General features: G+C 54.5%; 1 protein-coding gene across 5 annotated transcripts in view; it reads left to right on the top strand.

Annotated features, from left to right (window-relative positions):
* ABCC3 (ATP binding cassette subfamily C member 3) overlaps nucleotides 1–21,665 on the top strand; it is a 45,239-nt gene that overhangs the window by 2,235 nt on the left and 21,339 nt on the right. For 2 of the 5 annotated variants that reach the window (XM_029927854.1, XM_029927859.1), the window contains exons 2-17: nucleotides 9,571–9,747; nucleotides 10,081–10,206; nucleotides 10,425–10,562; nucleotides 11,385–11,510; nucleotides 11,718–11,779; nucleotides 12,487–12,618; nucleotides 13,834–14,025; nucleotides 17,308–17,485; nucleotides 17,575–17,736; nucleotides 18,260–18,352; nucleotides 19,621–19,824; nucleotides 19,934–20,080; nucleotides 20,456–20,543; nucleotides 20,850–20,916; nucleotides 21,173–21,299; nucleotides 21,380–21,556. In XM_029927854.1, the coding sequence (XP_029783714.1) occupies nucleotides 9,571–9,747; nucleotides 10,081–10,206; nucleotides 10,425–10,562; nucleotides 11,385–11,510; nucleotides 11,718–11,779; nucleotides 12,487–12,618; nucleotides 13,834–14,025; nucleotides 17,308–17,485; nucleotides 17,575–17,736; nucleotides 18,260–18,352; nucleotides 19,621–19,824; nucleotides 19,934–20,080; nucleotides 20,456–20,543; nucleotides 20,850–20,916; nucleotides 21,173–21,299; nucleotides 21,380–21,556 (2,196 nt within the window). The remainder of the gene's footprint in view (nucleotides 1–9,570; nucleotides 9,748–10,080; nucleotides 10,207–10,424; nucleotides 10,563–11,384; nucleotides 11,511–11,717; nucleotides 11,780–12,486; nucleotides 12,619–13,833; nucleotides 14,026–17,307; nucleotides 17,486–17,574; nucleotides 17,737–18,259; nucleotides 18,353–19,620; nucleotides 19,825–19,933; nucleotides 20,081–20,455; nucleotides 20,544–20,849; nucleotides 20,917–21,172; nucleotides 21,300–21,379; nucleotides 21,557–21,665) is intronic. The other 3 variants (XM_029927855.1, XM_029927858.1, XM_029927856.1) reach the window with 3 other exon arrangements.

The raw sequence follows: 21,665 nt of genomic DNA, 5'->3' as shown, positions 1-21,665 counted from the left end.
GAGGTTACCGGCACAGCCTCAGTTACTCATCTGTGAAATAGGGGAATCCCTCATCTAATCACCTTGCAAGACTGTTGCTATCACATGAGCTGGGAAGGTGAAACCATTTCAAGAGCTATAAAAACGTTCTGTGGGTGACGGGGTCCTGATTGACCTGGAAAACAGAGATTAGTGAGAAATGAGGTTCCAAGAGGGAGGGAGGTCTGGGAAGAGCTATGAGGGAGGGGCTGATAGGGCAACTGGGCCAGGGACTCCGGTTTCAGCTCTTTGCTGGGGATTTTGTAGCTTAAATCCCGGGGGCCCCCTTCAGGTAGAGTTTCCCAGTACGAATTCTGGGAGGCTGATCCTCAGGCTCAAGGCTCTAAACATTAGGGTATTAGAGCCTTCGGCTTCCCCCTTGGTCTTTGCCCAAACCAAGCAGAAGTAACGGAGGCTCTGACTGCAATGTACTTTGACTCTCAAAGCAAGATAGTGACTTGCAAAGCAGTGAAGAAACTGCCAGAGGTAGGCAGGTGGGCAGGAGATGGGCACCTGAGCCTACTGATCACCAAAGTTTCTCCATAAGAGCCCAGTCCCCCCTACCTGGTAAGGACCTCTAGAAGCCCCCTCCCTCCATCCCAGCCAGGTGGGGGGTGGGAAGCAGCAGAGCTGGTGCTGGGCCACTTGGAGCCTCTAAGCTCTGGCCCCTCTGGGAGGATTTGGTCCCTTGTGACCTTAGGCTGGCTTACCCCCAGCCCTTCTGCTCCCCCACAGCCCCTGGACCCAGGTCTCGGGGGCCAGAGGTTTAGGGAAGGAAGTGAGTCAGGGAAATGGCATTTGGGAAGGAAGGCTGGGAAATGGTCTCAGAGCACTGGGCAGGCCCCCAGGGAGGAAGGTCCCAGCAGCGGGGTGGGGTGCAGGATCAAAGTGCCTGGGCCTTGTCTCCCAGGTGGGGCTGTCCCAGGGCAGGGACAGAGCAGGATCCCTGGGGGGCTGGGGTGGGGGACACTCAGATATGCTACTTCTGGATGGCCAGGCCTCTCTTCTCCCCACCTGGAGCTGTTTCTGTCTCTCACGGTAGGTCAATCAGGTCGTACTGTGGGGTGGTACCCTCCGGTCCGATCTCTCCTTCTTACTGGGTCTTCCTAGTCCAGCAGCTCCCAGAACCGCACCTAGTCCGTTGCCCATGTTGGCAGCCCCTCCCACTGTGAGAACCGCAGCCAGGAGGTGATTCGAGGGTGCGCTGCACTGGCCAAAAGGAGAGTTTTAACGTTTCAGGTGATCTGGACGCCTGTGGGAGGTCATGTCGGAGCCCTGCAGGTTGTAGAGGAAGTGTTGCAGAACAGGGACGGGGACTCTGGAGCTAAACTGCCCGGGGTCCAAGTCCTAGTGCTAGCCCCTGGGATCTGGGGCTGTCACTGCCCAGCCAGCCCTGGGTCTCAGCTGTGGTGAGCTTGAGATGGTAATCCTGGAGCACCGTGGTGCTCAAACAGCCAGAGTCCTTGGTGGTTGGAATGCCCCCGCTTCAGCAGCAGCTGGGCCATGGGGCCCGTGAGCCACAGGCTGGGCCAGCACAAGGGCTTCCCCCCCTCCTCGCCCCCCAGGCCCTTGCAAAGGCTGCTGTTGCAGCCACAGTAGGGCAGTGAGCTTGAACGGGGATCAGGGATCAGAGCAGGCCCTTGCCCTTTCTGCACCTCCATTTCTGCTAAGATAAATGAACTTGTCAGTTGATCCTTTCTCCCCCCTTCTCCCTCCCTCACAGGATTAAGGAAGTAATTACTCTTCCCACCGAGCAGAGGCTGTCAACAAGCCTGGGGCCCCCGGGAGGAGGAGGGTTGGAAGGGTGCTGGGAAGTCCCTGACAGAGCTGTGACCCAGCCAGCGCCACCCTCCCGCCCACTTGTCCCCTGCTTGGGTCTCTAGGGATTTCAGCCTCTGTGCCCACGGAGGGGGCCCTCCTCCGTGCGGTCCATTGGGTGCCAGACCTTATCAGCCCCGTGCAGCTGTCGAATCGCATTATTAAGGAAGCTGTCACTTTGGTTGTGGAAACTGTATGGTGACTGTGAGGAGGGGGGGCGAGGGGGGGCGCTGTGGGCCCGGTTCCCAGCCCAGCCCAGCCCATTCTTCTGAATGGGAATGGCTGAGTGAGGGGTCCTGGTTTCAGAGGGGATCATTCATCCTGCCCAGCAGGCCTATAGGAGTGTCATGGGGTCCAGGAATGACCTCCACTAACGCTGTCCTTTGCACTTAATTTTGTTTGGATCAGAGACCCCTTGGGTGCCAAGGGCTGTGGCCTTGCTGTCGGGAAGACGGCGTGCTGTACCCTGGGCACTCAGCTGCAGAAACGGGGCTTCAGAAGGCCCCCTTCATTCCTTTGTTTATTCATTCGTTCTCTTGCTCACCAAATGCATTATGAGTGTCCTCTCTGTGCCAACCCATGTCCTGGGGGCTCTGGTAAACACTCCGGTAAACACCCATGGAGCCTGTGTTCCAATGGGAGCAGACAGAGGAGCAATACACACAATAAAGGACTCAGTTTTATACTCTGCCTGGAAGGGATCAGGGCTATGGGGAAAATGGGACAGGCTAAGAGGGATGAGTGTGCGGCAGCGGGGGCAGGGGTGGGTTACCAGTTTCATTAGGAAGGTCAGGGTGGACCCCCGTCTGACGGTGAGATCTGAGTAAGCCCTTGAAAGTGTGGAGGGAATGAAGCATAGTGCCACCATCCTGAGGGCAGAGTGACAGAGGGCAGTGGGGAACATGAGACCAAAGAGATGGGGGAGGCAGACCTGATGGGTGTGAGGACACGCAGAACTTTGGCTTTTACTCTGCGTGAAGCGGAGAGCCTTCCACAGGTTTGCACCATGAGTGACTTGGTAGGCGTGGTCTGACCTGGATTTCACAAACCTCTGGTGACTGTGCTGGAAAAGTCTGCCAGGGCGAGTGGCCCTCAGGATAGAGGCAGGAAGACCAGAGAGGTGGCTATGGCAATAACCCAGGCGCGAGAGAGCGGTGCCAAGAGAAGTGGTCAGATTCTGGACATACCCGGAAGAACCAGAGGAAGCTGCCATCGTAGATAGAGACAGTCAAATAGAGCATTTCTATCTCATTCAGCCTGGTGATTTGAAGGTGGAGCAGACAGGGTTTGCTCAGGGGTTGAGTGTGGGGAGCAAAAGGAAGAGAAGGATCAAGGAGGACCCCAGGGATTTTGATCTGGGAGAGGGAAGGAGTGGCTGTCCATCTAGGTGGGCAGGCTGTTGAGGAGGGGACGGGCAGGAGTTCAGTTTTTGATGCATTGTGTACGATCTGTCCCCTCGATGTCCTAGCGAGGGCTCTGGGGTGAATAATCTAGGGACACAAGCATGGGTGAGTGCCTGCCGCCCCTGGAGAGGGCTCTGTCGGGGTGGGAGAAGGAAGGTGAGCCCGGGTTGGATCTCCCTGTCAGTCCAAGCAGCCATCTGAGGCTTTGTGCCCCCAAGATCTCTCTTTTTTTTTTTTTTTAACATTTATTTATTTTTGAGAGACAGAGCGTGAGCAGGGGAGGGCAGAGGGAGAGGGAGACACAGAATCCAAAGCAGGCTTCAGGCTCCAAGCTGTCAGCACAGACCCTGACGTGGGGCTCAAACTCACGAACCGCGAGATCATGACCTGAGCTGAAGTCAGTTACTTAACCGAATGAGCCACCCAGGCTCCCCCAAGATCTCTTGATTGTTGCCACAGTGCAGGCTGACTGCTAAACCAAAACGAAGTTCCAACAGCCTCTTGCTTCAGCACCTGCGTCCCCTGTGCTGTCCTGTGAGAGGCGGGGTGATCTGCTCATTCTCTCGCCGTGGGGAGCTGGCAGAGATTCTGTCCCTCTCCCCAAGTACTCATGATGAACACCGAGCTTTGGAAAGTGAAGGAACTTGTCCCCAGTTCCGTGGCTCAGGAGTGGTGACTCATACTGGGTCCTCTGCATCAGCCTTTGTGGCCGCTCCCCATCTGCCTTAAAAAGCCATGCCACTGACCTGCATGTTCATACAGTGATTCCCCATCATGGCTTTGAACTCGGGCTCCATCCCGGCTACGTACCCACTCCCTTGTCATCAGCAGCCACTCAGCACCCACGCCGTATCGTGTAGGGACTGCTCCTGCATACCCAGCCCCATGCTGGGGGCTGAAGGAGCTGGGGCTAGCAGGGGGAAGAATAGAAAGGGGAAGAATAGAAATACTGCAGGGGATGGGCTAAGTTTGCAGGTGGGAGCAGGAGAAACCCAGGCTTGCTGTGACAAGGTCCTGGTGCCTGTCTCAGCTCTCTGTTACCCGGTCCTTGGACCTGTTGCCAGACCAGGTGGAGCCTGCTTTCTCTTTTGTGAGCTGGACCTAAATCGGTTCCTCCTCTGAACTTCTGAAATAACAGCCAGGTAATGACCATGTAAGTGCTGTAATAAAATGCCACTGAAACAGAAGGGACCTTTATCACTCTCAGATTAACAGTCACTTGCCGGGCTGCCCAAACCACCCAGGATAAAGCAAAAGAAAGTACTGTCAGAGGCTGGGGTGCCCCAGAAAGGCTTCCTGTAGGGAGTGAGGCTCAGGCTGGACCCAGTGAGGTCTGAAGACCTGAAGGTGCGAGTTACGGATGGCCTTGTGCAGGCTATCTTGATCCTGAGGAAGTGGATGCGTTTAATGGGTTTGCTGAGTTTAAAATAGGGCGGGGCTGCCCGTTGACAATAAAATGAATAAATACAAGGGCTCATTCATACAATGGGCCACCCCCCAGAAATGAGGAGGGAGAATCCCTGCTCACACTCAACCCCAAGAATGACCCCCCACAAACACAGAGTTGTGTGAAAGAAGCCAGACCTGAAAGACACATCCTGTATCATTTCCTTTATAGGAAGACCCCCGCCCATGGGCGAAGGGTAATCCACAGGGTTAGAAGTTGGGATAGCATTCCTCCGTGGTGAGTAGTGGCTGGGAGGGGCCACAAGGAGGGGGTGTCTAGGTCCCAGCCATGTCTTGTGTCTTGATTTGGGTGCTGGTTACATGAGTGTGTTCAGTGTGTGAAAATTCGCTGAAGTGTTTACCTAAAATGTATGCTCTTTTCTGTGAGTTTATAATAACAAGTGCTCTGTAAGTTGAATAAGAAGTATTTTGTTTATTTATTTTCATATTTATTTATTTTTGAGAGAGAGAGACAATGAGCAGGAAAAAGGCAGAGAGAAAGGGAGACACAGAATCCAAAGCAGGCTTCAGGTTCCATGCTGTCAGCACAGAGCCCGACGTGGGTCCCGACCTCACAAACTACAAGATCATGACCTGAGCTGAAGCTGGCCGTTTAACTGACTGAGCCACCTAGGCACCCCACAAAGTGTTTTAAAAAGGGAAAAGAGCTGGGTTAGTGTGTCAGTTCCCCTTCTTCTGGGGTGCCCTGACTAGGCCTAGAGGCGTGCCCAGCTCTGGGACCAGCACCGAGCCCTGGGCCAGCATGTCCAGTGCTCAGCAAGAATCCTCAGTCCCTGGGGGTCCTTAGCTCCCTTTGCTGGATGTGGCCCCCCGGTGACAAGCTGTATATGGTATACCCTTTGCCACCAGGGCTTGAATCTAATACCCCGAAGCAACCTGCCCCTGGACCTCAGGCTCTCCAGAGGCAGGGACAGGTCTGTCACAGGTGCTTTGAGCCCAGCACATGACTCAGAGTGTATCTTCAACGATATCCCAGCAGCATCAAGTGGAAAAACTGATGCTCTCAGAAGGTGGGCCCCCCATCCGGTGCTGACTTCAGAGGAAGAAGGGGAGTCGGGAGATGGGGAGACGTGGCTCCTAAGCCCAGCCAACCAGGTGGAAGGTGGAAGAGAAAGTGGATTGAGCAAAAGTGTAGCCACGGACCCTCAAGAGCAGATTTAGAGTGAAGTGAGCTGGCGGCGGGGATGGTGCAGCAGGAAGGGAAGGCTGCGGAGTGCTTGGGCGCTGGGGCTGCAGGAGCAGCAGGAGGTGCTGCAGGGTCACAGGCATGAAGCGAGGGGCACAAAGCTGCCTTTCAGGAAGAGCCCTCTGATGGCCTAGGGCAGGGCGTCAGAGGGCAGAGTGTTGACCCGGATGCAATTAAAGAGGAGAAGCTGAAGAAGGGGAGGCAGGGTGTGCGGACCACTCCCTGAATATTTTAAGATGGGAGAACTCAACTAGGGCGCCTGGGTGGCTCAGTCAGTTAAGCGTCCGACTTCAGCTCAGGTCATGATCTCATGGTTCGTGGGTTCGGGCCCCGCGTCTGCTCTGTGCTGACAGCTCAGAGCCTGGAGCCTGCTTTAGATTCTGTGTCTCCCTCTCTCTCTCTCTGCACCTCCCCCCCTTGTACTCTGTCTCTCTCAAAAATAAATAAATAAACATTTAAAAAAAAGATGGGAGAACTCAAGCATGTGGATCGTTCAGTAGTTCCAATGGACAGATGATTCAATGCCGCTGGAAGCTTCGAATGCCATAGCAAGATGCTTGGACTTTGTCTTCTAGGCTTTAGGGCACCGCTGAAGGATTAAATGATTAATATATTATCCTTTTATTCATTCATTTGTGCAACACATATTTCATTTAACTTATTTAACCACATCCACCCCCCCCCCACCGCTATGTGCTTGGCATTGTTCTGAGTACTTAGGATACATCAATACATGAAATAAAAATGATACCCCAGAAGGAAGAGATGAGAGAAAACACAATAAGCCAGTGACTTACATAGCGTGTTAGAAGGTGAGATGTACCACAGAGAAAACAAAGATGGCCACCTGGGTGGCTCAGTCAGTTAAGCGCCTGACTTTGGCTCAGGTCATGATCTCACAGCTAGTGAGTTTGAGCCCCATGTTGGGCTCTGTGCTGACAGCTTAGAGCCTAGAGCCTGGAGCCTGCTTTGGATTCTCTGTCTCCCTCTCTCTCTGCCCCTCCCCAACTTGTTCTCTATCTCTCTCAAAAATTAGCATAAAAAAAGAGCAGAAAGGCAAGGAGAGTCACTGATGTGTAGAAGGAACTGAATGGGATGGCTGTGGGGAGGGACCAGAGGGGAGGGGGTTGGGGAGATGTTATCCCCAACATTACCTTCAAAGAAATCAGGTCCAGAGAGGCAATGGTTAAGGTTAAGGATGTTGCAACATCACACAGTTCGAAAAAAAGACACCCATCTCAATCCAGCCCATTGTAATGACATTGACAGAGTCAAAGAAGTGTAAACTCTGACTATTTATTTAACCAAAGCCTGTGGGTAAAGGGTGAAGGCACTCCAATGAGAAGGACAAGACAGGTGCAGCCTTATTATCAAATAGTAGTAAATCGAACAATAATAGTAAGAACAAATTGCTTTAATATATAGAAGTATAGGGCACCTGACTGGCTCAGTTGGTTAGGCGTCTGACTTCGGCTCGGGTCATGATCTCATGGTTTGTGGGTTTGAGCCCTGTGTCGGGCTCTGTGCTGAAAATTCAGAACCTGGAGCCTGCTTCAGATTCTGTGTCCCTCCTCTCTCTGCCCCTTCCCCACTCATGCTTTGTCTTGCTCTGTCTCTCAAAATTAAATGTTTAAAAAAACACTTATTAAAAATAAAATATAGAAGTAGATAGAAGTTAGCGCATTTGAACATATTTATCCCTAGAAAATGGAACTAGGGAGGCACTAAGGTGCCTCAATCCACTAAGTGTACAACTTCAGCTCAGATCATGATCTCCAGGTTTGTGGGTTCGAGCCCCATATTGATCTCTGTGCTGACAACTCACAGCCTGGAACCTGCTTCTAATTCTGTCTCCCTCTCTCTCTGCCCCTCCTCTACTAGGGCGCTCTCTTTCTCTCTCTCTCTCTCTCTCTCTCTCTCTCTCTCTCTGTCTGTCTTTCTCAAAAAGAAATAAACAAGGATGCCTGGGTGGCTCAGTCAGTTGAGGGTCTGACTTCAGCTCAGGTCATGATCTCACAGTTCGTGGGTTCGAGCCCTGCGTTGGTCTCTGTGCTGATAGCTCAGAGCCTGAAGCCTGCTTCGGACTGTGTCTCCCTCTCTCTCTGTCTCTCCCCTGTTCACATTCTGTCTCTCTCTGTCTCTCAAAAGTAAATAAATGTAAAAAAATAAATAAAGTTTCGTGAAAGTATAACTTGGACAAAACTAAAAATGATCATTATTTAAATGGGCAGTTGGGAAGTAGGAAGTCTTATAGGCTCTAGTGTTAGTAGTTGTCTCTGTGTGGATGGGGTTTTGTTGTTGTTGTTGTTATTACTTGCTTATATTTTCTGAGCTTTCTGGAAAGAACATCTAATGCTTTGTGGAGGTTGGGAGAGGGGGGAAGATCAGTAGTCTGTGGCCCTGGAAGAAACAATCTCGCTGAAATATGTGTTTGAATGTATTCTCCCATCTCCTTCTGAAGATGAGTTCAGAATTCTATCCAAAGACTGGCCCGGGTCTGGACTCAGTGGTTCCCCACCAACACCAGACACCAGAGCCAGGATGGGGACAGTCCCAAATGGGGATGGTCAGTCACCCAGGCTTTGTAATTTACAAAGCTCTCTCTCATCCCCTTGCCCCTTTGAGCTTGCCCAGCCATTGAGGTAGGTGAGGTGATGGATGGCTTTCCTGAATGCAAAAGAGAAGCAAATTGTCAGAGAAGCCCCCTTCTAAGTAAGGAAGCGGGCTCTTCAACCATGCGCATATACTGCGTGTATAAAACCAAACACTTGGGGCACCTGGGTGACTCAGTTGGTTAAGCCCAGCTGATTTTAGCTGAGGGCATAACCTCACGGTTTATGAGTTCTACCCCCGCTGTGCTGACAGCTCAGAGCCTGGGGCCCGCTTTGGACTCTGTGTCTCCCTCTCTCTCTCTGCCCCTCCCCAGCTCATGCTCTGTCTCTCTCTGTCCCTTAAAAATGAATAAACATTGGGGTGCCACCTGGGTAGCTCAGTTGGTTAAGTGTCAGACTTTGGCTCAGGTCAGGATCTCACGGTTCATGGGTTTGAGCCCTGCATCAGGCTCTGTGCTAACAGCTCAGAGCCTGGAGCCTGTCTTAGGATTCTGTATCTCTTTCTCTCTCTACCCTCCTCTGCTCACACTCTCTCTCTCTGTCTCTCTCTCTCTCTCAAAAATAAATAAATAAATAATAAACATTTATAATTTTCAAAAAAATCACACTGATTTCTTTTTTTATAAAGTGGAAATCTAGAATGGCAGAAAGCAGAGCAGGGGCTGCCTGGGAGGAACGGGCTGCAAAGGGGCACTGGGAAAGTTGTGGAACCCTGGACATAGCCTATATCTTTACCATGGCCATGGTTTTGCCCGTGTGTATGACTGCCATGCCCATTGGCTTGTGCACTTTACACGGGCACACTTCGTTGTGCTTTAATGATGCCTCAATTAGCGAGAGGGGTAAATGAGAAAGAGGGGCGAGCATGGCCTTCTAGGGGAGCACGCACCCCAGCCAGCGCTTAGCTTGTCTGCATGCTGACACTGTGTCATCTTCACGCACCTTCCGACCCCCACCCCCAACCCCCAGAGCCGGTGGAGTGCCCCTCTGGCCCAGCAGCCTTCCTGAAAGGAGAGCCCCATTCTGCAGCAGGCTGCCGCAGCACAAAATTGTTCTCTGTCCCCAGGACGCCAATCTGTCTGTGCACACCGACAACCCGGACCTCACTCCCTGTTTCCAGAACTCCCTGCTGGCCTGGGTCCCCTGCATCTACCTGTGGGCCGTCCTGCCCTGCTACCTCTTCTACCTGCGACAGTGCCACCGAGGCTACATCATCCTCTCCCACCTCTCCAGGCTCAAGACGGTCAGGGGGCTCAGGGATCTCCTGCGGGTGGAGCTGGGACCTGGAAGGTTCTCTTCATCATGATTCTCCTCCCTCCCAGCCCCTCCCCACCTCGGGGGCTGAACAGTTTCCCAGCTACCCCTGCCCTGTAGCTCAGGGCCACAATAGCCTGCCAGCTAAAGTCTGTGCTTGCAAAAGTTTAGGAAAGTTCTCTGGCAACACTCTCCCACCCCCAGGAAGCTTCTGGCCAGTGCACAGCCTAGCCTCCGGAGCCATACCCAGAGCAGAATAAAAGGACAGTCTCCAGTGGGGACGGTTTGGAGGTGGGGTTTCTACCATGTGCCCTGTTTGTAGGCCTTGGGCGTCCTGCTGTGGTGCGTCTCCTGGGCTGACCTCTTCTACACCTTCCATGGCCTCATCCATGGCCAGAACTCCGCCCCCGTCTTCTTTGTCACCCCATTGCTGGTGGGGGTCACCATGGTCAGTGCGGGAGCCCTGGAAGTTGATGGGGGAGGGTCTCCAGTGAGTTGTGGGATGGTGATGGGGAACCGTAGGCCCTGCGGAGAAGGTCGGATACCTTACAGTGGGAAGAGGATGGGGTGAGTCTGGGAAGATCTGGCCGCGTAGAGTGGGGAGGCCAGAGGCGGGTCCAGATGCATGTGTGCTCCGGCCCTGCCTTCCTTGCCCCCTCTGCACAGCTGCTGGCCACTCTGCTGATCCAGTACGAGCGGCTGCAGGGGGTACAATCCTCAGGAGTCCTCATCATCTTCTGGTTCCTGTGTGTGGTCTGTGCCATCGTCCCCTTCCGCTCCAAGATCCTTTCGGCTGTGGCAAAGGTAAGGGGACCGAGGGGCCCCTGCCGGGTGCAGCCCTATCTAGGGGTTGGCCTCAGGTCTCAAGGTCACCGCTGGTCCCAAGCTGTCTCTCCCCTGCTCCCAGGATCTCCCCTAGTGTTGAATCCTTCCTATGTTGTCCCCTTCTTGCTGTATCTGTGCTGGGAAGCAGACCAAGGAACTGGGGGTCATGACTAATGCCACACAGGGGAATGAGGCAGGACACGGCCGTTGTGGGGTTTTCACTGGAATACAGGGGGCCGTTCTGTAGCCACGACGGCCACCACCAAGTGCAGCGTCTGACAGGGATGTGTGCCAGCGTCTGCGTCTGGAGCACGTGTGTGCAGACATGCACGAGCAGTCTGTCCTTTCCGGAAGTCCTGTTGTCCTGCACTCCCCTTTCTTCCCATCTTCCCCAGTTCTCTGGTCCTTGTCTTGACCTTTCCTGTGGTGATGGGGTGGGGTATTCCTCCATTTCAAGGGTGGGGGGCAGTCAAATGTGGTGGTGAAAGTGCCGGCTCGGAACATTCTCTATGCGATCCTGGGCAAGTTAGGTTTTGGAGTCTCATTTCTTCGGTTGCAAACTGGAATATTGTGAGATTTCTGACCTTGAAGGGATGGTGGGAAGAGGTGATGCAGGCGGAGTGCTTGGCGAGTCCTCCCCGAACAGCGGCCCCCTTCTGACCTCTCCCCATCTCTCAGAACCCTCTGGGTGCTGCACCCCACCCTAGAGGAGCCCAATGCCCCCAAAAGACCCAGTGGGGGCAGGACTGCAGGCGCAGGGTTCCCCGGGTGTCTGACGTCCCTCCCCTTTCCCCCCATCAGGGCAAGATCTCAGACCTCTTCCGCTTCACCACCTTCTACATCTACTTCGCCCTAGTCCTCTTTGCTCTCATCCTGTCCTGCTTCAGGGAGAAGCCGCCATTTTTCTCCCCAAAGAATGTCGACCCTGTGAGTTTGCCATGGAGGCTGGGTGGTGGTCGGGTTTCCACAGAGCACTCCTCAGCCCCGCCCTTACCAGCAGCACCCATCCCTTCCAGTTCCTTCCATCTCCATGTCATCCTTCCCTCCAGGAGGGAACGAGGGCCCCTGCCCCCTCTGCTCTGCTTTGGCGGGGGAGCCCTCCAGATTCTTCCTCACCTACCTCTCATCTTCTAGAACCCCTCCCCAGAGGTCAGCGCCAGCTTCCTCTCCCGCCTGTCTTTCTGGTGGTTCACGAAGTGAGTCAGCTCTTCCTCTATGCTGGGCCAGAGGGAAGAGGGGAGGGGAGGTGGGGAGGAGGGGGAGCAGGCCAGAAGTTGAGCCGGCTTGTTTCCCTGCCCCAAACTCTGACCCTAGAGGGCACTGGGGGGGGGGGGGGGGGGGGGGGGAGGAGGGAAGCCTGTCAGTTTGGGTTAGGGGCTGAGCCCAGAGGCCCCACTGGCCCAGCTTGCATCCCAGGCCAGGCCTGCATCCGGCAATCACAAGAACAGGCCCGGGGGGCTAAAGGGAAACTGTAATTACTTCCAAGCTCTTCCGTCTGGGATAAGCTTGCAGCTTGTCATTTCCTTGGCCGCCCCTCAGTGTGGCTGGAGCAGGATAATTGTGTCTGTGACCTGGGTGACAGCTTATTAGCCACACTGCACTGAAGAGGCACTTGGGCCTGGGACTCCGTCCACCCAGACTTGTCCTCTCCCGGGGGCTGCAGTCAGTGTGAATTTCCTCACCGAGGCCCGAAGTTTGGCTTGGCATCTGGGGATGAGGCAGAGAAGGGGCTGGGTAGGAACGTGGGATAGGAGGCAATGACCTCTAGGCTGTTCACTGGGGCAATGAAGGAGACACTGCCCTTGGTCACAGCACCTCAGGGAGACTCTGGGGCCCTGGAGACCCTGGTCCCTCCTCTAAGCTGCTGAGCTCTGACCCTGTGTGGGCCTGCCGCCTGCTCCAGGATGGCCATCCTTGGCTACCGGCGCCCCCTGGAGGAGCAGGACCTCTGGTCCCTGAAAGAGGAGGACCGCTCGAAGATGGTGGTGGACAGGCTGATGGAGGAATGGAAGAAGCAACAGAAGCGAGCAGAGCGGTGAGGCCTTCCGTGGGGTCCCACACCCCAAGTCTCCTGTGGGGGAGGCTGGCAGACCTGAGGCCATCGCAGGAGTGGGGATGGGGAAAGGTAGAGCAGGTGCCGGCCTTCCTAAGGGGGGATGCCCGGGCCTGAGTGGGGCCAGCTCTCCCCAGCTCTTCTAACTCCAGGAATTAGCTGACACTTTTGTAGCGCTTAATCCATCCCCACATGGCCCTAAACATGTAGATTAACTCAATCTCTCACAGCTCTGCCCCACGGGTTCTGTTGTTTCCATGTTACAAATGGACACTGAGGAATGAGGGTTGAATAAGGCACACAAGGTCCCCGAATTGGTGGTGGCAGGGCTAAGACCCACAGATGTCTGGGCGCACTGCCCTTACCACTTCCCTATCCTGCTTGTCCTGAAAGGTAAGTTCCAGGGACTTTCCTCAGGAGGGGAAGGGCCAGGGGAAGAAGGTTGAGGCCAGCCCCTCCTCTTAATCCTGCCTCCTGCCTGGAGGAAGGGACTGAAGATGATCCTTTGACTGAAGGACCTTCCCACCGGCAGCCTCCCATCAAGGACCTAGGAACCTGTCTGGCCAACTCCCCAGCCAAGAGAGCTAGAGCTCAGAGTCCTCCTTCCCTCCCTGTTTCTCACCCCAGGACTGAACCCCCCCTTCCCTCCCGCCCATAAATGGGGACCCAAGACTTCAGTGCATTTGACCCAGAGCCCCTAATTGGCGGCTGGCTGATGGAGGAATCAGGGAATTGGTCTTGGTCTGCCGTGTCTTAGCCTCCCTTGGCTTGGAGCCTAGGAAAAGACATACGGACCCTAGTCTGCATGCTGCACTGCCCTTCTTCCCCTCCAAGTCACCTTTACCTCCTCCCTGCCCAGTTCGGGGACTAGGTCACTCACCATCCCTGCCCTGTCTCCCTTCCCTGTCAGCATCCTCCTGGGAGCCGTGCCGTGGAGGCAGGGAAAGGGCTGGAAATTGCGAGTTCTAGTCCTTGGGGTAGTGGTTATGGCAGCCCATGACATATTTTCATGCATCTGAAGCCAGAGTCCCTTGGGGAGTTCTCACCTTTGAGGTCACATTGTCTATCCCTCTACCAGTCCTAAGAGCAAAGAAGGCAGGTGCCAACAGCCCCTGCTCCTCATCAGGCCCTATTGGTGTTTGTCTCATGGGGCACATGTGCCCATTTCTACCCACTATTCCTTCCTCCCTGGACCAGACACAAGGCTGCAGTGGCATCTGGGAAGAGAGTGTCCAGTGAGGATGTAGGGCTGCTGGGGGGCCGGCCCAGGCCCCGGGAGCCATCCTTCCTGCGAGCCGTGCTGGCCACCTATGGTTCCAGCATCTTTGTGAGCATATGCTTCAAGCTGATCCAGGACCTGCTCTCCTTCGTCAATCCACAGCTCCTCAGGTCTGACCACACTCACTCTTGCTGCCACCCTCCCTGGGTAGGGGCCGCTGGCTGGCGTCCCTGAGGACTGAGCTCAGAGGGACAACATGGGAAAGGATCCCGGACCAGGACCGAAGGGGCTCTCCCCACTTACTGTGTGGCCTTTGGCAAGTGACAATACCCCTGTGCCTCAGCTTCCCCTTTCACATCCAGCTTCTCTTCATCGGGTACGTGCTGTATGCCAGGTGCCCTGGTGGTGCTTAGTGGTGCTCTTTAAATCCCCCCCCCAACAATCCTACAGAGAGGTGCCCCTGTTCCCATCTTACAAGAGAGGAACCGGAAAAATTAAAAGCAAAACAAACAAACAAGGAAGCAGAAACTCAGAGAGGTGAAATTGTCCGAGGGCGCACAGCTGGTAAATATGGACTGGAGTCCAGAACTCTGAACTCCAGCCACAGGGCTCTTGCCACTTGATAGGCTCTGTCGTCTGTCCCATGAGTGGCCTGGACCAGGGAAAGTTCCCAAATTGGGGAGTAGGAAGAAGCTGAGCCCCCCAACACCTTGTCCTTCCATTCGTGCATCTGGGCATTCTCATTCAAAAGACGGCTGTTGAGGCACCAATGTACCAGAGTGGTGCTAGACACTAGGGATGCAGAGATCAAGAAGGCATGGTGGAGGACCAGCTGGGAATCCATTTGAATCCATTAGAGTTGTGGACAGAGGTAGACTCAGGTGTCTGGAAATCCCCAGGAAGGGCGAGGAAGCCAGTCTGGGAAGGAGCAAGAGCAGGTGTGCTTGTTTCCAGGAGAGGTCAGCAAGTTTGGAAGGACAGGCAGGTGTTTTTTGGTGGTTTTTTTTTTAACACATTTTTAAAAAACTTCTTTAAATATTTTTTATTTATTTTTGAGAAAGAGAGAGACAGTGTGAGCAGGGGAGGCTCAGAGAGAGGGAGACACAGAATCTAAAGACAGGCTTCAGGCTCTGAGCTGTCAGCACAGAGTCTGACACAGGGCTTGAACCCATGAAACGTGAGATCATGACCTGAGCCAGAGTCAGATGCTTCACCAACTGAGCCACCTAGGGGCCCCAGGCAGGTGTTTTTTGACTAAGGGGAGGAAGGAGAAAGCTTAGCGCATGCAAAGTCACAAACTCCAGGTATTTCTGAACTCTGGAGAAAAGGGTGGCCAAGGGAGAGACTCTAGAGAGAGAGGGAGAGCTAAGGAAATCCTTGGAAGATTTGAAGCCAGGGAGGGGCATCTGGTTTGCATGTCAAAAGGATCCCCCTATCAGTAGTGCTGGGGATGGAGGGCAGGGTGGGGGGATGGAAGTGGGCCAACCAGGTCTAAGGAGAGTCCAGGCCAGGAATGGGATAGGATTCAGGAGCTGCTGAGGAATTGGGTGTGTGCCAGGGAGAAGGAGGGGCCTTGGGCCACCTGTCTGATGGATCTTTCTCAGAGATGATGAATGCAGCAGAAGGGGGGGGGGGTTGCTGGGCACCAGGCAAGGTGGTGAGTTGGGTCGTGGCTACACTGGAGTCAAGGCACTGCAAGGCACCCAATGGGACATTCCCAGCTAACTGGAGACCACATCACGTAGAAGCCCAGGGTCTGTGGTTGGGCTCTCCCAGAGAGCTCATGTCGGTGACCCCAGAGGGAACTGTGACAGGTAAGGGGTGAATGGAACACTGGCTTGGGAGGGCAAAATCTGGGGAAGGAACCAGTCATGGGGCAGAGCATAGAGAATGCTTTTGACAGAAAGTATGGCCTCCAGTGCAGCGAGTTGGCCAGTGTAATAGAGCCTGAGGAAGACAACATGGAGGCTGTTAGTGAGTGCCGAGAATAGAGGCTGAGACAGACGGGGAGGACCTAGAGCAGTGAGTCTGCCTTGGAGAGCAGGGGGGCTAGGGAGGCCTAGAAACTTCCCATAAAGAAAACATACTCATCTCCTATGGCTGCTATAAAAATTGCCACAAACAAGGGGGGAGGGGCTTAAAACAACAGAAACGTATTGTGTCCCCAATTCTGGAGGCCAGAAATCTGAAATCAAGATGTCAGCAGGGTTGGCTCCTTCTAGAAGTTCTGAATGGGAATCTGTACTGTGCCTCCAGTGTCCCGTGGTTGCTGGCAATCCTTGGGATTCCTACGCTTGTAGACACATCACTTCTATGTCTGCCTCCAGCGTTCTCCCCTGTGTGTGTGTGTGTGTGTGTGTGTGTGTGTGTGTGCACGTACCTGTGCACATGTTTGTGTGTCTATGTGTACAAATCCCCTTCTTATAAAGACACCAGTCACTGGATGAGAGCCCATCCTACTCCAGGATGACCTCATTTGAACTTGATTACATCTGCAAAGACCCTATTTTTGAATAAGGTCACATTCGAAGCTACCAGAGGTTAAGACTTGAACATCTTTTTTGGGGGGAGGCACAGCCAACACGCAGCAGAAGGAGAGGCCTGCCTACAACCCTGGAGGTAGCTCCATGAGGACGAGAGGAGGTTCGTCCCAACAGGGGAGTGACTTGGTCATGCCAATAGGTGAAGGTACAGAGCCACCAGCAGAGAGGAAGATGTTGACGATCAGGAGAAAGGGCAGCAATGGTGGAGTGTGTTCCTGAACAGGTGGATGGGAGTCAGGGCCCATCGGGTCAGCATCAGGCTTGGAGAGCCAGAAGAAAAAGAAAAGAACAAGTGTTTGGAGGGAAGTCTGTGGTTGGCAGCGAGTTCTCAATGGGTGGTGAAGTGGTAAGGCATGAGTGAGTGGCTACTGAGTAGGGTAGGGAGCGGGGGCAGTGAGAAGGTTAGAGAAAAGAGGTGCAGAGGTGCAGAAAAGAGGTGGATTAGGGCCCTGGAGAAGGCCACCCGTAGCACTGGGGACCCCTGATGTTGGAAGGAGTGGATTTGAGCAGGAGAGTCTGTGGGGTCGTGTGGGAGGCTCTGGAACCTTCAGCAGTCAAGGAGAAGGTGCAGGAAATTCTAAGATTTGGACATGTGGCATTTCTTCCTGCCATGTGGTCCAAGAGGCAAGGAAGGCAGGCAGGTAGGCTCACAGGGAGAGAGTGATGGAGTGGGCAGCCGGGCCATGGCAGGTGGGAAAGAGGTGAGGGCAGAAGGGATGGAAGATGGAGGGTCATGACCTTGAGGCAGCACAGGGCTGAGCCTGGGGGTAGGGTGGTCTGGGTTGGAGTTGGAGGGCCAGCAGCCCCTGCCTGGGAGAGTGGAGGCAGAGGGTGGGCGGGGAAGGCGGCAGTAGAGGGAGCGGCCTGGGGGACCCCTCCCACCTTCATGCCTCTCTCCTCTCCTTGCAGCATCCTGATCAGGTTTATTTCAAACCCCGTGGCCCCCACCTGGTGGGGTTTCCTGTTGGCCGGGCTGATGTTTGTGTCCTCCCTGATGCAAACTCTGTTCTTACACCAGTATTTCCAGTGTGTGTTTGAGATGGCATTGAGGCTTCGTACGGCAATCATAGGTGTCATCTATAGGAAGGTCAGCTGGAACAGGGTGCTGGGGATTCAGCCTGGGAAGCTTTGGAGAGCCTCACGGACCCAGCCTATCACCCCGCTGTCTCCCGGCAGGCTCTGGTCATCACCAGTGCAGCCAAGCGTGAGTCCACGGTGGGAGAGATCGTCAACCTCATGTCCGTGGATGCCCAGCGCTTCGTGGACCTTGCTCCTTTCCTCAACCTGCTGTGGTCAGCACCCTTGCAGATCATCCTGGCAATCTACTTCTTGTGGCAGGTGACTCCTGAGCTCTGGCTTCTGCCCCCTTCCTCTGACCTTGATCTTGCTGAGAAAGGACAAGAGAAAGCAAAGCTGGGTCAGCAGAGGGCTGCATAAGGGACACAAGGGCTTCCCTAGATATTTGGGTCCCGGATAAGACTCCGAGGATGCTGGTGTCTGCAACCGAGTCTTACCAGCCTGTGGGATTATCCTTCTTGCTGATACCAGGCAAGGAAAGAGGGACTCAGAGGCAGGGTGGGTGTGAGTCTGGCTGTCATTGTCTGTCTGTCTGTATCTGTCTTCCTGGGTGTCCGGATTCACTTCTGTGTTTGCTGTTAGCATCATTTGATGGCTGGGAGCTTCTGCATATGTTTTCATCATTTGGGTTTTTTCTGTGTTTGGTTTTCATTATCTGTCTGACTACCAGCTTTTGCTTCCTGTGCACCTCCATGTTTCCAATCGATAGGCCTCTGTCCATCTGTTGGGGTCCATGCCTATACGTTAGCTATCTGTCTTATCAATCCACCTGTGCCCTCCTCAGACCCTGGGTCCTTCCATCTTGGCTGGGGTGGCTTTCATGGTCTTGTTGATCCCACTCAATGGAGCTGTGGCCATGAAGATGCGAGCTTTACAGGTAGGTGTTATCATGGGCGTGACGTCCCTGCCTGGAGCACCTGGTCGGGTGCCTCGGGGAGGGCGTTCACTTATCCGGGGCCCCTCAGTCGCCTGGCTGACCAAGTAAGGCTGGCTATTCGCCACTTCCACAAACCTTAGCTCACCCCAACCTCCTAACAGCCTGGAGAGTGTTCTAGCAACGTTCTCATTTAGCTGCTGAGAAGTCAAAGCCCAGAGAGATGAGGGCAGTCCAGAATCAGGGCAAGCCGCGACTCAAACCTGCATCTTCTGGTCTAATGAGAGCCTTCCCTATCACACTGTGTAAATAGCCAGTCATCCAATCCTTCATTTTCAAATGTTGATTGGAGTCTTCAGCGGTAGAATACTGCTTCAAACACCAGTGGTATTCCACTGCACCTAGAATAAGTGACAAACTCCCCGTGACCACCCACCATGCCCCTGCACACCTGAAGAGCTCACTTCCCCCGCCCACCCCGGGTATGCCCAAGTGGCAGCCACTCTGGCCTTCTTTCCTTTCTCCAAAGCACCAAGCTATGCATACCTCTGGGCCACCACACATGCTGTTCCCTCCTTCCCACATGCATTTCATTCCTTCCTTGCTTGCTCACTCCTCCCCTTTCTTCCCCAGCATAAACTCTGATTTCCCAGTCCCCACCCCCTTACTCTCCTGCAGAGTCCTGTTGTTTCCCTTTGGAATACACACACTGATTTATTAAGCATTTACTCAGGTAACGTTTGCTGCCTGTCTGCCTCCCCCATCAGACTGTCAGCCTCATGATGGCTAGGGCCTAGCTTGCATTGTTCATCATTACCAGCTGCATGCCTAACATGTGGCCTAGCACATAGTAGGCATTCAACAAATCAAGTTGAATGAATCAGTCAAGTTGGGGTGCTGTGCCCCGGGATAGGATCTGGGGAAACAAAGAGAAGTAAGTGGTCTTCCCCCTCGGGAGCCCCCTGGTCTGATTGGGGAGTCCCGCATGCCCAGCGATCTCCAAGGGAACAAACGGAAGAACAACATGGCTTGGAAACCCAGGAAAGGGGGCAGAGGATGCTGCCGGGGAGGGTCAGTGATGGAAGCATTGAGGTTGGAGCTGGACTTTGTGGGCAGAGGCGAGGGACAGCTGGGCTGAGGGCCATGCGGAAGGATGAGGGAGGAATGGCGGGCGTCTGAATGGGCACATGCCAGTGCATGGAAGGTAGGAACCCCTGTGAGGGGAGGTCTGGGGAGGAGAGCAGGGCATGTCACTGCCACTCTTCCCACAGGTAGAGCAAATGAAGTTCAAGGACTCACGCATCAAGCTGATGAGTGAGATCCTGGGTGGCATCAAGGTGCTGAAACTATATGCCTGGGAACCCATTTTCTTGGAGAAGGTGGAGGGCATCCGAGAGGGTGAGCTCCGGATACTACGCCAGTCTGCCTACCTCCAAGCCATAGCCACCTTCACCTGGATCTGTACCCCTTTCCTGGTGAGGCTCCCCCCGCCGACCAGGGCCAGCCCCCACCTCCCACCTGGCCAGCCCAGACCTCTGGACTCAATGGATTCCGTTCTGACATTCACCCTCCACCCCTGTCCAGGTGACCCTGACAACCCTTGGAGTATTTGTGTCCTTGGACAAGAACAACGTGCTAGATGCCGAGAAGGCCTTTGTGTCTGTGTCCCTGTTTAATATTTTAAAGATACCCCTCAACATGCTGCCTCAGCTAATCAGCAGCTTGATCCAGGTAACCCCGGGGAGGGCTGGGGACTCTGCTGGAGATAGGGCAGGCTGTTCGGGTCAGGGGACAATCCAGGAGAATGATTGGAATTGAGGAAGTGGGCATTTGGGCATGAGGTCATTAGAACCAGGGGTCATTTGGAGTCAGAGGAAGAGAAGTGAGGTCCCTGAAAACTTGAATTCTGAAGACAACCTCCTCGTACCAACCTAGACCCTATCCTTGGCAGTGGGAGTCAGAGAAGACTCAGTCGTGGGGTGGGTGGTTTCCAGCACCCCATCTGGGCCTTTAGGGAGCCCTGCTTCTCCCAGGAAGTCGGGGACAGGTACGTGTGGGGGCAGGTGGGGGAAGGAGAGTTTCCGGGGCTGACTCACCCTCCCGCAGACCAGTGTGTCTCTGAAACGGATCCAGCACTTCCTGAGCCAAGATGAACTCGACCCCCACTGTGTGGAAAGAAAGATCATCGCCCCAGGTCCAGACACCCTGTCCCTGGGCTGCCCTTGCCTCAGCCCCTGCTTCAGAAAATCTTTCGTTTTCCCACTGGCCCCACTTTCTCGCTCTTCTGGGCCCTTTGCTCAGTCTACCACATGCCTCCCCTGGGCCTCCCCCACTTTTCTTCCTTTCCTGGGACTCCCTGCCCCTCCCCCACCCCAAGCGTCCCTGCTTGGGCCCCTCCCCCCAGGGCTCCCCACACCTCTCCCTCCCCCCTCCCCCAGGGGTCTTCTCCGCCTTTCCTTGGGCCCCCTGGCCCTGATCCTGTACACCTTGGTCCTCCCAGGCTATGCTGTCACCGTACACAATGGCACCTTCACCTGGGCCCAGGATCTGCCCCCCACCCTGCATAGGTATCAGCTCTCCTATCCCTTCTCAGCTGCATGTCGTGGGTCAAAGTTCAGATTGGTAGCAGAACCCAGTCCTCTCCCCCCACCAACGCCACCCCCAACTCCCTCCACTCCCATCTTTGGTCTGGAAAGCAGGAAGACCCTCAGCTTGTCAGGGTAGTATCTGGAAGGGAGGAGGACTTGAATCAATAGGTGAGAGGCTGGGGATGAAAATCCTGATCCCTACCTCTGACTGGGTTCCTGGACTCCTTGCCCTCAGCCTAGACATCCAGGTGCCAAAAGGGGCACTGGTGGCCGTGGTGGGGCCTGTGGGCTGTGGGAAGTCCTCCCTGGTGTCTGCCCTGCTGGGAGAGATGGAGAAACTGGAAGGCACGGTGTGTGTGAAGGTGAGAGAGGGTACACCCCGGGAGAAGAGCCGCTCGGACCAGCCCCGCGTAGACCCTGAGGTCACTTCTCCTCTGGCCAGGGCTCTGTGGCCTACGTGCCCCAGCAAGCATGGATCCAGAATTGCACTCTTCAGGAAAACATCCTGTTTGGCCGAGCCCTGGACCCCAGCCGGTACCAAAGGGCTCTGGAAGCCTGTGCCTTGCTAGCTGACCTGGAGGTGCTGCCTGGCGGGGACCAGACAGAGATTGGAGAGAAGGTACAGGGTCCCCTCCCATCCGCTAGGGAGTCAACACATACAGCTACTCGACTTAGCCCTGCTCAGGTTCATAAATGTGTTCAATCCATCCATCCATCCTTCCTTCCTC

The sequence above is a fragment of the Suricata suricatta genome, chromosome 17 (assembly GCF_006229205.1).
Source record: "Suricata suricatta isolate VVHF042 chromosome 17, meerkat_22Aug2017_6uvM2_HiC, whole genome shotgun sequence".
Taxonomy (NCBI): domain Eukaryota; kingdom Metazoa; phylum Chordata; class Mammalia; order Carnivora; family Herpestidae; genus Suricata; species Suricata suricatta.
Note: the sequence above shows the minus strand (reverse complement) of the source record. Positions and strands in the feature narration are given on the sequence as shown.